General features: G+C 43.4%; 1 protein-coding gene across 5 annotated transcripts in view; it reads left to right on the forward strand.

Moving 5' to 3' along the window:
- The window catches only part of LOC146567875 (RNA binding protein fox-1 homolog 3-like), a 597,530-nt gene that overhangs the window by 504,797 nt on the left and 74,886 nt on the right, over positions 1-17,847 (forward strand). For all 5 annotated transcript variants that reach the window (XM_085283551.1, XM_085283549.1, XM_085283552.1 and 2 more), the window contains one exon: positions 9,255-9,401. In XM_085283551.1, coding sequence (XP_085139677.1) covers positions 9,255-9,401 — 147 coding nt within the window. The remainder of the gene's footprint in view (positions 1-9,254; positions 9,402-17,847) is intronic.

A 17,847-nucleotide genomic window follows, 5' to 3' on the forward strand; every position in this document is an offset into this window, starting at 1 on the left:
AAACAGGCAGATGTACAGGCGTGAGATATGAATGGGCCATATGGCTCGCAAAGTGGGAATCTTCTATGTGCCAGCTGAGCCCAAACTGGCCTTTGTCATCAGAGGCATCAATGGCGTGAGCCCCAAGTTCTGTACCAGATCTAAAATGGTGTCTTTGTCAAGCTGAACAAGGCTTCAATCAACATGCTCAGAATTGCAGAGCCTCACATTGCTTGGGGAAGTCTGTGCGCGAGCTCGTCCACAAACGTGGCTACAGCAAGATCAGGAAACAGCACATTGCCCTCACAGACAACGCTGTCTGTCTTGTCTGTGAGGGCTGCTACTGGAGGACCAGGGTTTGGTGTTCCTTCCCTCCCCATCCCCAACTGCCTCCCTCTTCCTGCTCCATCACACCCCCACACATGCAGGACCTTGAGGTACAGGTTTGTCACTGAGGTGCAGGGTTGGCATTCCTCCTCTGTCCCCTTCTGGCCACCTGTGCCTCAACTTAGCCATCCCCATTACTCAAACTCTCAAGACACATACATATAGGGCCTTGGGGTTGGGCACACTAAACAGCGTCCAGAGGACAATCTGTGTATTTAACCTCACCTCTGGACCCACTTTTAAATGCATGTAGACATTGAGGGTTTTCGGGAGGCGCTGTGCTGACACCTGCTGCTCTTTAGCAGAAAGCACCATGCCCTCCAGCACGCAGCAGCACCACCACATCTGAACGGGCAGAGGAAAGGATGGGGTCTTCCCACCTCCATTCTCTGTTTGCCATTGGGGGGAGGGGGCCAGGATGAGGAGTTGGCCGTCTGGTTGGGGATGCGGGCCCTCCCTGCTGCTGCAGGACCAGGGTCGGTCTGCTTGTCTCCAACCCAAGGGAAAAGGGCAGCATCTCCTGGGTCTGGGGGTTGATCCCCCCCCCCCCCCCCCTGGGCGCGAGGGTACCTGGACCCCGGGTATAGAGTATGTTTGGGGAGTGTGAGTGTGTGTACAGTGTCCATTTCTGTGTGTCTCCATGATGGGCGAGTAGGGATGGGTATCGAAAACCGGTTCTTGTTGAGAACCGGTTCCCACTGTTTCAATTCCTTGGAATCGTTTGCCATTTTTGCAAACGATTCCCTTATCGATTCCAGTCGCCCCGAATGACGTCACCACGTTGCGGAGCGTCATTTACCTGGCAGGAAACACGGCGCCTAAGCGGCTCAAACGCTCAAAAGTTTGATTATACTTTATGAGAACCGATGACAACAGGGCAACTTGCAAAGTAGATATTTCATTTAAGGGAGGAAACACTACGAATATGCAAAAGCATTTGCTCACAAAACACGCGATGACACGCGTTTTTAATTCCGCTCCGGACTCGTGACTCTCAACCCAGCAGCAGCGCTAACGTTTGCACGTCCTCTCCCGTTAATGCGGCAGGTAAATAATCAACTAACAGTGCATATTATGTTAGCGCAATCTGCCTTATTACAAGACCTGCCATTACTGTACATGTAGGTGACCATGATGAGAGAGACAGACAGAGTCTGGCTCAGATGCTGGCAGTTCTCGCTGCAGTCTACCGGTAGCATCTCCTTTCAGGCCAGGATAGACTAATGTCACCGAGCAGTGTCTAAGTTTGTGGTAAAAGGCTTGCACCCATTTGCCACAGCAGATGCCCCCGATTTTTGGTAAGTGAATGTGTTTAATTGTGGGCAGGGACATTACTGGATATTCTTGTGTAATTGCCACAGAACAATTTATGTTATACTTTGTTATTGCTACAGAAGAATGTTGCAGCTTTAAGGCAGGGATGACTCCTGGAGTTGCTTTCTCACTGCATATGCTTTATTTCACAATCAGATCGATTCGATAACAAAAACATACAGCAGCTCCTCTCCTACTCCTAGCCCTTCGCTGCGGTGGAAAAAAGAACGACTTCAATCCCCTTCAAGGAACATACGTACAAAATAGTTTTCCTGATACACCAATGGGGCGTTCAATGCCATCTTGTAAATATGAGTACTCTGGCAGAGTAACAGTTCAAATGAAAAATACACAAGAACAAACAAGCAAACAAAAAAAGAAGTGTGGGGTACCTTTGAACCAATGAACAAAGTATAACAATTTATACTTTTTAACATAACCCGACCCCGTCAATATGTGATATGTCTCACAAGAATATTTATTTTATTATTTTACATTTACAATTTTTTTTCCTGGGGACCCTGGGACGCCCCATTGAAGAGCCGTAGGCTGGATCTCTCAAGATCTCACTGTTGGGTTTGTAAGGCCATGTTACTCCTAAATTTCTATCTTGTTCAAAGAGAAGATATAAAACAAAGCTCTGAGCTAATCGACCTTAGTGTTCTCCTTTTTAAAAAAAAAAAAAAGAATCGATAAAGAATCGAATCGTTAAACAGAATCGAAAATGGAATCGGAATCGTTAAAATCTTATCGATACCCATCCCTATGGGCGAGTGCTGGATATTTGTATATGTGTGCATGAGGTGGGAATGCATGTCTGTGTCTGTGTATCAGGTCAGTCTTAGACTGCATCTCTTTGGGAACATCTCAGGCACCCCCCCCCCCAGGTGTGGGGGCCTATCTCCCCCCACCACACTCCCTGCCAGTGGCTGATGCCTTCAACTGTCGGTGCGTTGGTGGCTCTCGGTGTCCGGGGCTGGGCGCTCAGGTGCTCACTCCTGGTGGCTGCCTGGTGGGGCTTGGCTTGGCACCCCCCCTTGAACCTCAGGCTTCTGGGTCTGGAGCTCGTTCCACTCTGGCCCAGCTGGCTGCCAGCAGAGCCTGCGGGCACGTCACCGCCTGTGGGCACGTTGCTGCAGCCGCCTGCACTTTTGCACTTCTGCACTGTGGCTGCTGGGTGATCCCGATCTGGGGCTCTCCTTAACTCTTTTCTAGGTGGGTGGTGTGGCTGCCCCTTCGGTGGTCCTCCGTGGGCTCTCGGGCCTGGATCTCCTGCATGCCTGCTTCATTTCTTGGGAGGCAGGGCTATGGCTCCCCACAAAGCAGGCTCATGTTCCAAATAGATGTTGAAGAGGTTGTTAAGACTCTGTGACCCATCATCCATGTTTGCTGAAGCTGTTCAAATTTAGCTGCATTACTGGGTGTAGTTTAGTCAAAAGTGAGGTGTAATTGAAGATATTTAACAGGATATTTTTCAATGAGCCAACGTAAGTGTTTAATTTCTATGACAAATGGATTAGTGTTTGTGTTTACCATGTTTCACTCTTAACAGTACAGACTTGAAATTCACTTGCTGAATTTCAGGGGGAAAAAAATCCATATATTTGACATATTTCATTGTTATCCCAGAATTATCTTGTTGTAATATCAGGATCTTTGTCAGTCATTAACTGCTCCCATAAACAGTTGTGCTGTTAACAGCCATCACTTGACCCGGCTGTGTTACCTAATTATATGTAGCGAGTAAAAGCCACCGAGTAGCCACTAAGGGCCTCTATACTACTTGTGCAAACTTTCAGGCCCAAAGCTCTTACAGGAACGAGCCCAGAATAAACGGGACAAGAGGGTCAATATCAGTCAGATACGTTAAAATTTATTATTTTAAAATAACACAAAGCGTTTGCAAAAGGCCTAAAACATCAAAATGGGAAAGGTCACTAATGACCACAAGATAGTCTTATTGGTGCAACCTGCAAGCAATGCAGCCATCACCTGTGGGCTTGCTCTACCCCGGTGGTCCCAGATGCTCGTTGCTTTAAAAGAAACAAATCCACCCCAAATAAATACGAGCCCAACAGAACACTTATTGCATGCACTAAGTGTTTTCGTTCAGGCAATAATCGATGGCACTAAAATCACTCTTAATAAAACGTATTCACCGCAAATCCACATGGAGCACCTCTAAAAAGACCTACTTCCCCTAAGGTAAGAGCCCAGCTCTGGGATTGCACATTGCCTGACTAATATTGCACCAGCCCAGTAGAAATAAAAACAAACCCGGCATAAAAAACTGTTTTAAAAGGTGACCCTACTAAAACCAAAAACGCAACAAAAAGGAGGAGGAAAAAACAGTGACAAATTCACATGTGCAGCCTGCCCTCCAGCAGACAACTGTGTTTGCTGCACACCTGTCTTATCTTGGCTTATCTTCTAAAATCACTACTCGAACCTCTGCTGTAGAGGTTTAAAACAACTGTTTGTGTAGAAGACAATTAAAACTTCTCAGGCTCTTCACCTACTCACACAACCATTGTTTATAGCCGCTTGTCAGTGCAAATGAAGAGCACCTGCTGCTACTTCCTCTTTTATACCCTCCATTGGGTCCCCTGGGTCCTAAAGCCTTCCCATTACATATAGACCACCTTCAGAGTTTTTCCTTCTCTCCCCCCTTTTCGCTTATCATGTCTGTACATCACTCTGTATTTAATTATTAGTTACTTTTCATCTCTGGCTCTCTTGCAGAGTAAGTCCTTTGTCCTGTCTCCCTCCCCTGATCCCCAACTGGTCACAGCCTTCCTGAGGTCTGCTCAAAGTTTTTTCCTGTTAAAGGAAGTTTTTCCCACAAATGTTGCCAAGGGCTTGTTCATATAGAGTAGCCTGCTTGTTGGTGTTTTCTCTGTATTAGTGTAGGGCTTTTACCTTAACATTTAAAGTGCTTTGAGGCGACTGTTGTTATGATTTGGCACTATGTAAATAAAACTGATTTGAACTGAACTGAAATGAACAATAAATACAAACCTGGCAAAAAAGCATTTCTTTAATACACTTTGTATAAAATATTAGCCCGTTTCTTTGATCTGTTTCATATAGATAAACAAAACATTATCACCAAAGGGTGCTCTACATATCCAACACTCTAAGCTAAGCTAAGCTCCTCTTTATTGATGATCATCTGTAAAATTGAGAGTTTGACCACAGTGTCCAATGTGGTCAAAAGAACAATACTGCCATAAACTTGCCAAGTTATTGCTACCACTGTGAGCCCAGGACACACACACAAAAGAGATTCTTAATGTTCTGCCCTCACTTCACTCAGCACTTGGCCTTCATGCATCTTTAAACTCCACCCCGCACACACACACACACACACACACCCTCTCTCCTTTTCTCTCTGCTACCTTCAGCACTTCTCTTTCATTGTTTCATTGATCGCTCAGGTTTAGCTGACATCATTGTTCCATCTCTTTCTTTTTATTTCTTTCATTGTGCATCAAATCATTATATTCTTGTTTGTGTTTTGCCCACCAAAAGAATTTGAAAGGAAATTATAATCCAGCACAACAAAACACGAGAGGAGAAGTCTAACTGCAGGATGCTTCCAGTTACCAGAACCATTTCCAATGTAACCTAATAAAAATATGAGTAACAGATGCATCTATAAACTGGACAGAGAGGGCGTCTTTGGAGTGTCACACGTTAACCAGCTGCTGCTTCCCAATTTGCAAAAGAAACAAAAAAAAGAACATCTATGTATTTTTTCTGTTTTTCACCAATAAAATGATTGAAATAATTATTTTGCCACCCTGACCACCCGATGCCTTGTTTACCTCTTGACCACTTGCAGCAGGGACACTCTTAGATTGCTCCTTTTGGTCCCACGGTCCTTCTTGTGGACTCAGTGTCTTCAATGTCAAACTGACACAACTTTAAGAATTATGGTATTATGAGAAATACCAGTTTTCACTGAAAGAGTCAGTGTCAACACTTTGACAGAGCTATGCTAGGCAGCCTAGACCTCATGAGGACATCAGAGGGTGAGATGGAGCTGGAGGACCATGCATCTACTGCCTAATCTCCAAAGGTGTGCATGATGTCATCACACATAAGAAGCTAACCATCTACCCAAACCAGAAACCCTGGCTGAGGTCAGCTCTCTGCTGAAAGATAGGGAAGCTTCATTCGGGTGATGCACTGGCCTCGGCCAACTGGAATGCAATCTGCATTGGAGATTTTGTTGCATCTTTGTGAGCTGCATGGATACTCAGAGAGTACATGAGTTACTATATGCACCATGTGTCAGCAGCAGTGTTGGGTAATGCGTTACTGTAATTAAATTACTTTTCCACTGAAAAAGTAGAGTAACTAATTACTGTTCATTTTTAGGTATTTTAATTACAGTTACTTACATTACATTGTAAAATAATTAAACTCGCTGAATATCATTATTTAATTTCATTAATTTGTCTTCTAAACGTAGAAGTAAACTCTGCTGCTTTAACATCGTTGCAGTGCAGGTGCGCGTCATTTCTGAAACAAGCAGACAAGAATATTAAAGTAATATGTAAGCTATGTCCTGGGGAGAAAAAACTATTGCTATTAATAGCACGAGTAATCTACTGAAGCGCCTGACACAGAGCATAGACGAACACTTCTGAGCGATCCTTGTTCATCATCCATGGATAACACCGCGGCAACTCCCGCTAAGCAGCAAAACCTGGTTTTACTTCAGCAGCACAGAAAGCGTCTGAAGGTGAGCTTAAAAAATGACTGCAGGCTACATTGTGGAAGAGATGCTACCGCTGCGTACTGAGTCTCTGTCTTTTAAAAAAATTATTTATTATTTAAAGAGTTTAATTTCTATTGTTCGCCCACTCAAGGTTTATAGGAATTTGAAGTATTTAGTTAAATTACTTATTTAGTAATTAAGTTACTTTTCTGACACAGTAATTAGATAAGTATTTTAAATACAATATTGAGTAAGTAATATGTAATTAGGAATTAATTACTTTTTTAAAGTAACTTACCCAACACTGGTCAGCAGTTTGAGAGACATCTTCACTGTTGTGTAAGATTGGGTGATTTCTGTTTTTTATTTATGTTTGTATCTTTTTTTCTAAATTTCTAATCTACACATAACACTACAAGTTTTGAACTTCGTATATTATCAGTTTGGAGACGCCAAAGCTTAAGTTTATAATTACTTAATTACTAAATGTCATCCATGTCCACATTCTTCATATGAAAAAATACATCATGGGGAAAAAAGAAAAGACGGTTCAAATGAGGATAATGTTATTTTGTCATGGTCCTGGGCCATGTGGGCCCAGTATTCTTAGTTTCTTGTATTTTTGTATTTCGTTCCTTATTTAGGCCATGTTTCCTAAGTTGTCCTGTTGTGGTGTTCCTTATTTGACTTCCCCTTGTGACTTTTATCCCCTGTGTGCCCCTCTATGTATCTGTGAGCCCTCATCTCCCCTCCTTGTTTCATTCCATGTTTCCCCTGCCCACTATGCCCGTGCTCTCTCTCTCCTCCTGTTTGCACCTGTGTACTTCCTGTTTTACTTTGACAGTCTCCCGTCAGTGTTGTTTACTCCTGCCATGTCTTGTTATGTTTATCTGTGTCAGCTGTGTTCCCATGTGTGGCCACTTCCCCTGATCATCCCTCTTGTGTATTTAGTCTCTGTGTTTCATGTAGTCTGTGTCGCGTCGTCTGTGTTACCACCCCCTGTGTTCCATATCTCCAGCCATAGCTTTTTCTTAGTTTATGTCCAGTTTAGGTTTTCTGTTTGAACTATTACCCTTATACTGCCCTCGCTCTGGTTTGTTCTGTTATCAGCCATAATAAAAGGCTCGCTTTTGTTTAATCCACTCCTGCATCTTCGCTTGTGTTCGCGTCTGGGTCCAACACACACATTCCCACACGGTCTATCTCCACGGACCGTGACATATTTAGGATGAAGCTTATGTGTATGCATGTAAAACATGTAGTCACTGTCTGTTTCCCAAGTGTCTGTTGGGTAATCAAAACTTGCTTCCACTTTCCCATGCTCGCTGTGACATGACTGGTCTAGTCCGGTCATCTTCTTCTCTTCTCCATGTGCTCGTCTAACATTCTCCATCACAGATGCTTTTGTGCCTCCTCCCCATCTCCGCCATGTTACTCAGGGCTCCTGCTGTTGTTAGAAAGAATGTTTAATTCCTTCTAATGATCTCTCCTTATTGAACTGATAACAGCTCTTTACATTAAGTTGAATATAAATTTCCAAATTAATGTTAATCTGTCTAATGCTTGTGATACAGTTTAATGTAGTTTCGTTTTTAGCAGCATCCTCTTGTTCAGTGTGGTGCAGGCACTCGGGATTTTTTGTGTGTGACTTTTTTGCCCTGCTGACCTGCAGAAATGCACCTTGTTAGTGGTCTGGAGCTTTTGTTTTACAAATATAACACTGCATTTTCCTGTCTGTTCCTCTCCAAAACTAACACACACTGACAGAGAGCTGGTGTTGTCTCACCCTCCGTGTAACTAGATAATATGGAACTTGTCCTCTGTAGTGGAAATGCAGTCTGAGTGCTCAGTGACAGCAGATAAATACTACATAATCCCATTCAGTTATTTACATAGTGCCAAATCACAACAACAGTTGCATCAAGGTGCTTTATACTTTATACGCTTGAGTTCATTGTGAAACCTGGCCCCACCCTATCATGCGAATTCCTGCGGTCAGATGGCCCAGGATGTGAGTGGGCGTTAAGGCGTCTGGGAAGGGATCTCAAAACTGGATTATAGATGGCAGAGAGTTGGTGTCGTAAACCCCGCCTCTGTTCAAAGATGGTCGCTCACAGTGGACATAGGTGGCTTCTTTCACTCCTCTGTCAAACCATCTGTCCTCTCTGTCCAAAATGTGAACATTGGCATCCTCGAAAGAGTGTCCTTTATCCTTAAGATGCAGATGGACTGCTGAGTCTTGTCCTGTGGAGGTGGCTCTTCTGTGTTGTGCCATGCACTTGTGAAGTGGCTGTTTAGTCTCTCCAATGTAGAGGTCTGGGCATTCCTCGCTGCACTGTACAGCATACACCACATTGTTAAGTCTGTGTTTTGGCGTTTTGTCTTTCGGGTGAACCAGTTTTTGTCTGAGCGTGTTGCTGGGTCTGAAATGCACTAGGATGTCGTGCTTGGGACTCTCCACCATTTGACCTTAGAACTGAAGAAGCTTCTCGGATGAGAGGTGAAACGTCTTCAAGCAACTTAAAGAAGTCCAGACGCTTTTCTTTGCAAGCTCCTTTGACTACGATGACCTGGATGACTGAGAACCTTCACAGACATCCTTTGAAATTCTTTTTAAAAGTCATTTTAAAGACCTTCCTTCAACGTCCCAGAGCATCTCAAGCTGTCACTGCATATTAGAAAGGATCTGTTTGTTTTAATGCAGATTGTTGAGTCTACAAAGGTTTAGCAGTCTTACCTCTAACATCAGTCCTATTTTTTAATTTAATTACATTTTGTTTATATAGCAGTATATTTACTGGCAAACAAATGTGGCTAATTTGTGGAATGTTGTGTGTTTTCTTTGCAGCATCCAGAGGACGTGGCACAGACCGAGGGTTCGCAGCAGCTCCACCTGCAGCCCAGCGATTCATTAGAGAAGCAGCAACCCAAGAGGTTACATGTATCTAACATCCCTTTCCGCTTCCGGGACCCTGACCTCCGGCAAATGTTTGGGGTGAGATGAGACACAATGACACGCAATAATTTATGTGCCACTGTGCACTTAAAAGCAGTCACTGCTTTTAAAGAACATCAGCAAATACAGTCAGGAAAAGATAAATCTATGTGTCTGTTTATGTATAGCTATAATTAAAAAACAGAAGTTAACCGTAGTCTACAGACTGAATTTTAATAGAAATTTACAATGCATTATTTACATTGGGTAAACATGAACATTTTCATGTGGCTTGTTGAATAATTTAAACACCCAGCTGCCTACCTCTGAATATTTGGTACGAGAGCGTTGCATCTATTTCCATTCCAAAGGCCACTGACAACAGAATAGGTACACTATAACCATCAGCATGGTCTTACACTGGAAACACACAAAGAAAACAATGTGCTTGCATTAGCATTAGCATCACACACACCTTAGAATAGAATAGCATAGAATAGCTTTTTTATTGTCACTGTTACTAGAACAATGAAAGGCAGTTTTGGCATTTCTCCATGTGTGTGAAGTACACAATAGCACAAGTATTTACACATCTTAGTATTTCATATCAAGCAAAGAACTGGTTTCTATGAACGTTTAGAACACTGAGGACATCAGCATAAGCACACAGTCATACAAAAAACTAATCAAAGGCAACAGGTCATTAAAAACAGTCAGTAGCACGCTAATGCTTCATTGTGTTGTGTGTATTCAGTTACTACAGTCATGGAGTGTGTCCCTGCTGTGTTCCTGGCAAAGATGTTGTGAGTGGGCTACGATCATTTGTACTGCAGGTTTTTCCATCAGTTAAGCAAATTCTGATGATCCACTTTTTTGTTCGTAGATCTACTATAAAGTCCACCAGGGGGCGCCCTACTGTAAGGTCTTGGTTGAAGTGCACTCTCTGTATTGAGCTTTCCTTCCTGCTGTCTTCCCTCAGTTCACATGACACGTTTAGAAAATATCGCTCACTATTATCAATTATTAATATTTGTTCTCCTTGGATAAACTCCTGTGTGTGGCATCACGCTGACTGCCTCATCAAAGGCTGTGCCTTTTTCAAATAAAAAAGCGACGTCATGAGAAGTGAAACATGCGGTGTTCTAACATTGTAGCACGCAGCAGTAACAATGGTTGTGCATTGGGTATGTCTTTGGTGTTCTGGGTTTAACAATAAAAATTAATATTCTCTTATGTCCTCTGGTGCCAAATACAAAGTTCTCTCAAGCAATGGAATTACAACTGAGGTTTTTACTAAGAGTCAAGTCAATTCACAGACTATAGATTTACTGATATAAATCCACCATTACCATTAAATATCGTATGATTTCCCCTCTCTGACACATCTACTAACTTCCACATTTCTCTGGTGGAGTTCAATATCTGCTCAAAGTCGGTACAGCCCACAGGCCTCGTCATGTACAAGGCTTTTGTGGGCTGATGAAGAGTTGATGAAAGGGTCCATCAGTTGATATAAATAATGGGATTCCTCAACTAGGGAATTTATCCTCATTAGGTGTATAAAGTGTGACATCTTCATTTTGTGTGCGTCTAAAAGAGTGTAATCTTGAAAAGAAGTGGCACTGTGAACTTTCTCCCACTCACTTAGTGAGGTCTCCAAGGCACTAAACACTTCAACATAATTAAGTAGTGACAGCATCTGATAGAGGCAAAGAAGGAATTGTGAGAAAGAAAGAAACACGAATGTGGAAGCCGAAGAGGGGGATTAGAAGAGACAGACAATTTGTTAGTTCCCACTACAATCAGTGATGCTCAGAGGTCATCCAGCCTCGTTAAGAGCAGGACAGGAAGCACAGCAACAACTGTTTCCAAGTGCCTCCTTCTTCTTCTGGAAGTAGGTTTCGCTGAAAAATTCTCTTCTACAAAATATAATGCAAAGTGTATGACATACAATTTTATACAAGTACTGGGAAGGTACATATTAAAAAGAAATAAATTCAAGCAGGTACATACATCTTATGGGGCGGGGACGGGGAGGGGGACTACAAAGTAATGTCTCTGCATACGTTTGATGTATTTGTTTTGTTTTTTTAGGTCATGACAGAAATTTTTTATAGCTGTATAGTTGGTTAAAATGATGTACAGCAGGAAAGTGTGATGCACCTTCTGGTACTAATGTAACCGTATATCTTAACAGCTATGTGAACTAAATTACAGATGATTCACAAATTGACGAGTCAGACTTTGCTGAGATCATTTCAGCTAATTTTACTCCTTTTTTGTCTTTGTGAAATGGAAACATTGTCAGTAATGCAGAAATACAATTTCCAAATAACTTGTTTTGCTACTTCAGAATGTCTGTTTTGATGAATGATGTTTTCTGCATTAAGGATGTAACGAGTTGTCAGGGAACCATCCCAGCACTGACAACAGACTCTCTTACACATGGTCACACCATTTCTTTATTTTTAGTGTCAATGTTTTAGCTTCAGGGGTTGTTGGTTATAAAGCAGTGTCACTGCAGTAGGAGTAACTCAGGTTTCACTTCAGTGGGTTCCTCCATTCACTTTAATGGAAATCACAAACAACTGGTTCAGTCTTTCATTACGGTCTTCTAGTCTAACACCAAAATGCAAACAAATACGATAGTTGGAGCATTACACCAAATGAAATTGCATCTGTGTAAAACCCGTTAGAGGAAAGTCATACGAGAACATTACACAGAGGCTTATAAACGAGTTCAAACAGAGGTGAGACAGACACAAGCTGAATCTCTGCATATGTGAATAACACAATACTAAAGAACAACACGCCTTCCTCTGGTTGTTGTGTATAGTTTCAGCAATATAGTCAGAGTCAAGGAGAAAAAACTTTGGTTTTAGAAAAGGACAAACTGGGTTCATTACCCTGGCTTATTTGAGTTGAATTCATAATTAGAAAAACACATTGAAGGGAAATTACCAGGCTGGGTTTTTTTAATGGTAGAATGATAATTGGCATTCACAGCGCCACTTTTTTTTTCAGTTCTCTCATTCTCAAGATGTGAGTGAAATCTGTATTCCAGGACTGCACCTCTATTGATTTCCTGCACTCAAAACTTACAACAAACATTTACCTACGCAGCTATTAGAAGGAAGCCGTCCTGTATTTACCACATGTCAGTATCTGTTGTTATTGGGCATCCAAGAATTTGTCATAATTTCAGATGCATGGAACCAAAAAGCATGCAGGCTGTGCAGCACTTGCAGGAGGATACTGTTCATTTACCCACATGTAGAATGAAACTTGACAAGCTGATGCAGCATTGCTGTTACCCCCTGAGCCTCAGCTGTGTTTAATTAATAAGCAGGCACTTAGTGAGCCAGCCGCAAGAGGGTCCTTACTGTCACGTTTCCCAGGGGTAGGGGTCCTAAATGAGTCATTAGATACTCAGCAGACACACACAGGCTTTTTATACACACAAACACTTATGATCTGCATTACCAGTGTGTGTCTGCGGTTGCAGTGAGCACTGGGGGCTGGGTTTTGTGCTAATGGAGTTTTAATGACATCTACTCCTGTCTAATCACCTGTTCTGAAGGCTTTCAACATCCAGGTAGCACAGAGCCCCCGGCAAGGGAATTCTTTTTAATGCCTCTTGTTCATGGCTACAGTCTCATTTGCCTATCCAATTATTCCATAAAGCTCCTCTCAAACCGGCTCTGCCTCTGAGGAAACGTGGTGTGATTATAATCTGCAAATCTGCTAATTCCCATCAACATATCAGTTTAGCAGTGGAGTCATTTGATCTGAGTGGGTAGTTAGAAAGCCTGGGCTTTACTATTGCTGGGCCTAACAGTGGAGAGAGTGTGTTTATGTTGATTAAGACAATTAGAGTGATTAGAAAGAAGGGGGCACTGATATACACCATTTCATTTACTACAGAGACTTGACTCATCAGATATGTTACATTTTTGGTGCCATACGCAGGATGTTCTTAGCATTTTTTTTCGGGGCTAAAGAGCTTACAGATAAAAGGTTTTCTAAATTAGTTTCCACTGATGCTGTTCACAATATTTCAGAGTTAAGAATAATGCCAAGAATAATGTTGGGTGTAATGCGTTACTAAGTAACATGTTACTGTAGTTAAATTACTTTTCCACTGAAAAAGTAGAGTAACTAATTACTGTTCATTTTTAGGTATTTTAATTACAGTTACTTACAATGTACTTGCGTTACATTTTAAAATAATAAACTCGCTGAATATCATTATTTAATTTCAATAATTTATCTTCTAAATCAGGGGTCGGCAACCCTAGGCACGCGAAGGGTTAACTGATGGCACGACCATAGCTGGACTGGCCATCGGGCATTTGCTCGGTGGGCCGATGATTTTTTATTTATTTTTTGTAACGGTATAAACAATCAAAGGTGGTGGATTGGCCAGATGCTGGCCAGTGTATAAAAATAACTCAGTTGTTTGGTGGTGGCTGTGGCGGAGCTTCCACAGATTCAGTAACATTAGCAAGTGGTGGAGGCCAGTGGGTGGATGAGAGAAACAGGAGGCAAGAGGGGAGGCAAGAGGAGAGACCTGAGGCAGCTACCGGTCCGAGTGTCAGGTGAACTGAACTTCAGGTAAGAAGTTATGACCTGCAGTCTATCTGGGCCAGATATAAAGTTTAGGTGTAGTTTTATTTTTGTTGTGCTGACTATTTACAGTCAGTTACAATAACTCGTACTGCGTGCTAGCTAGCATGAACTTTATTTTATTCATAAGTTAGTAGAGTTGCCAACCGTCCCCTAAAAAACGGAATGGTCTCGTATTCAGAGAAAATATTACGCGTTTCGTATTGAGGTGAAAAGGAGCACAGTTTGTCCCGGACTTCAGCTACAACGAAAAAGACACAAAGCTGGATTTATTCTGTGTTTGCTGCACAGCTGTTCTTCTCCTCTCATTCTCTCCTGTTTCTCCTTCAATCATGAAACTGATCAATGATCAGCTGATCGGCTCTCTTGTTTGTTTATCGCCCACTTTGCGCCAGAAAGAGGAAACCAGCGGATGTCGTGCTAAACAACAGCAGCACGTTTAAGCTTGATCAGCTGTTGTTAGACTTTATTTAATATTAGTTTCTAGTATCAGCTGATGTTTGCTGGAGCCACAGCTGTAAAGCTGCTGGTCATGATGTCGGTTTGGATATGTGGTGAGAGGGAAACATGAAGATGAAACCAGGTGATGTTCTTACTGAATCATCAGAGCTGAACAGGTGATGGAGAAACAGGTTTACCTTTTAGGTGACATGGATGAGTTGAAGTTATGAACTGTTTCTGAGAGACAAATAACACCAGGATCCTTTTCTAAGCAGCTGACAGCTGGTAACTGTGCAGGGGCGGGTCTAGCAAAGTTTTGCTAGGGGGGCAGGTAGGGCATTAAAAGGGAGAGGGGGGCACAAAGAAATACTTTCTTATTCTCATTTAAAATGTCTCGCTGTTATTAAATAATTATCTGAATCTTACAACCAAAGTTTTTATCTGATGTAAAATGTATAGATATCATACATATATACCAACAAGACCGTGTACATCCCTGTCACCACAGCGTTTTCATTCAAAGGCTTTGTGGCTTTAATACCTGGTGGGCCGGTCTCTAGTCAAAATGAGAAGGTGCATTAAAAAATAAATGGCCGGGCCAGCGGTGCACATCGCAAATTAGCTCGCATAGACACATTAGTTGTGCCACTTCTTAATGATGGTATCTTAGCTAACAACCCCAACTACCAGATTCAACTTGTAATTGGCTAAAAATAACTTCACCTACTGGTGAGAGGGACGTTGCTAGCTGGCAGTTTTTTCAAGCGATGTTGAAATTTCCACATTCAGACACTTCAAATGCTTCAGGAGCTGTCCGCTCAGCACAGCATCAGTACCGCATTTCATTCAAAAACTTGAGATAGAATTCACAATGTGTTTTCAGGACTTTCAGGTGTTTGAACCAATGTTTTCTTTTCTGATCGCTGATAGCTGCCAACATCTGCGAACAAATATAATTCTATAAAGTTCTTCTATATAGTGTGTAACTGTTAATATAGAGCGTTATTAAATTTATTGCTAATGCAGTCATATGGCACACTGACTTCTGAGGAAATTTTAGATGGCACTCGTCATCAGAAAGGTTGCCGACACCTGCTCTAAATGTAGAAGTAAACTCTACCGCTTTAACATCGCTGTAGTGCAGATGCGCGTCATTTCGCGCCAGTTTGCTGCATAGTCGTATTCTAAAGCGGAAGATGTCGGACTCGCCTGGTGCGTGTGGCTGTTTTATGAAATGGACATATTCCCGTCTCTTCACTTTTCTGAAACAAGCAGACAAGAATATTAACGTAATATCTAAGATATGTCCTGGGGAGAAAAAACTAACTGCTGTTAATAGCACGAGTAATCTACTGAAGCGCCTGACACAGAGCATAGACGAACACTTCTGAGTGATCCTTGTTCATCATCCATCCAAGTAAGATGGCGCGGCCACATCCAGACACCTTCCTGACCGCTCCGCTCCGACTATCCACTTTTCTTGTTTTTTACTTATTTTTTGCTCTGGTTTACATTCCAAAATCCTCTAGTCTTATAGTCTACGACCGCAGATCACTTGTAAACATCGTTGACAAGGTTGCACATCTAATTTTGGACACTTTTAAACCCGACCCATCCTGGCCACCAGAGATTCTACGCGGCGCGGAGAACAACAAAGGACGGGCCGCTCATCCGAGGCGTAGAACAAAGAAGCGCCGGGGGAAACGCACTGGCATTAGGAACAGACTAAGACAGCAGGCGCATCGCGCACCACTTCCCAGTATCCTACTAGCCAACGTACAATCCATGGAGAACAAGCTCGATGACCTAAGAGCAAGAGTCACCTTCCAACGTGACATGAGGGACTGCAACATTCTGTGCTTCACAGAGACATGGCTGACCCCCACTGTGTCGGACCAGGCCGTAACTCTGTCGGATTCATTTTTTGTACTCCGCACGGACAGAACGGCAGAGTCAAAACCAAAGGTGGAGGAGTGTGTTTCATGGTGAACAGAAAGTGCTGTGATGCCAGGAGCATTTCTGCTCTCTGCAGCGGCTGCTCGCCACATCTGGAGTTCCTGAGCATTAAGTGCCGCCCTTTCTATCTGCCCCATGAGTTCACCTCGGTCCTCGCCACGGCGGTCTACATCCCACCCCAAGCGGACACAGGTATGGCTTTGTCTGAACTACATGATGTCCTGAGTTCGTTTCAAAACAAGGACCCAGGCGCAGCCCTCATTGTAGCAGGAGACTTTAATAAAGCGAACCTCGGACAAGTCATGCCAAAATTTTACCAGCATGTCTCGTGTCCGCTGAGGGGGGATCGGATTTTGGACCACTGCTACACGCCATACAAGCAGGGCTACAAAGCTGTCTCACACCCGGCTTTTGGGAAGTCTGACCACAACGCCATCTTCCTCATTCCCCAGTATAAACAAAACATATGGAGGGAAGAAGTAACCACGAGGGACGTGAAACGGTGGACTGCCCAATCAGAAGCTACCTTACAGGACGCACTCAACGACGTCGACTGGGACATGTTCAGAGCATGTGCAGTCAACATCAACGAGTTTACGGAAGTAGCAGTATGCTTCGTCAATATGCTAGCGGAGGAGATTATCCCCACTGCGAGAGTCACCACATTCCCAAACCAGAAACAGTGGATGGACAGATCGATCCGCACTGCAGTGAACGCCAGGACCCCCACCTACAACGCGGGTCTCTCCACTGGCGATATGAGCACCTACAAAGCGGCCTCATACGGCGTGCGACACGCGGTGAGAGATGCCAAACGTCTGTACCGGGAGCGTGTGGAGTCCCGCTTCCACCAGGGCAACACAGGGAGTATGTGGCACGGACTACGCACCATTACGGACTACAAAGCCAGGGACACTGCGCCGATCAACGCCGACTCTGCATTCACCAACGAGCTGAATCAGTTGAGAGATGAGATAGCCTTTATTTGTCAGTTGCAGGTCTTTTGCCCACAACCGAGATGACAGACCTTGCCGACCGTGCATACAATACAAACATCACATTGGGGAGACAGGTCAGGCTAGGTAGCAAGGAAAAAAACATCGAAATGTGCAACACAAAAGGATAATACAGGAATGCACAGGTATCAACACACCATAACACAATAAACACAGACAAGCAACATGGGAAAGTGTTCCAGTGTGTACATCTGATCTGGGACCGCTGCAATCTTTCGACTGCGCCTCCAGCTGACCCGATGTCCACATCAGAGGGGAGGTGGAGGGCCCAGACTTCTCGTTAAGGGGTGACAAGCAGCCACCAGGAGTGAGCCGGTGTGTACTCGGGCGCCCACCCCCGGACACAAAGAACCACCAACGCACCGATGTCTGAGGGCGTCTGACACTGGCAGGGGGAGTGGTGGGGGAGATAGGCCTCCATACCTTGGAGGACCTGAGATGTCCCCAGAGAGGTGGCGTCTGATACC

The sequence above is a fragment of the Mchenga conophoros genome, linkage group LG8 (assembly GCF_057382185.1).
Source record: "Mchenga conophoros isolate Kocher_MC1m ecotype Shallow Benthic linkage group LG8, M_conophoros_male_GT1.1, whole genome shotgun sequence".
NCBI classification, from domain to species: domain Eukaryota; kingdom Metazoa; phylum Chordata; class Actinopteri; order Cichliformes; family Cichlidae; genus Mchenga; species Mchenga conophoros.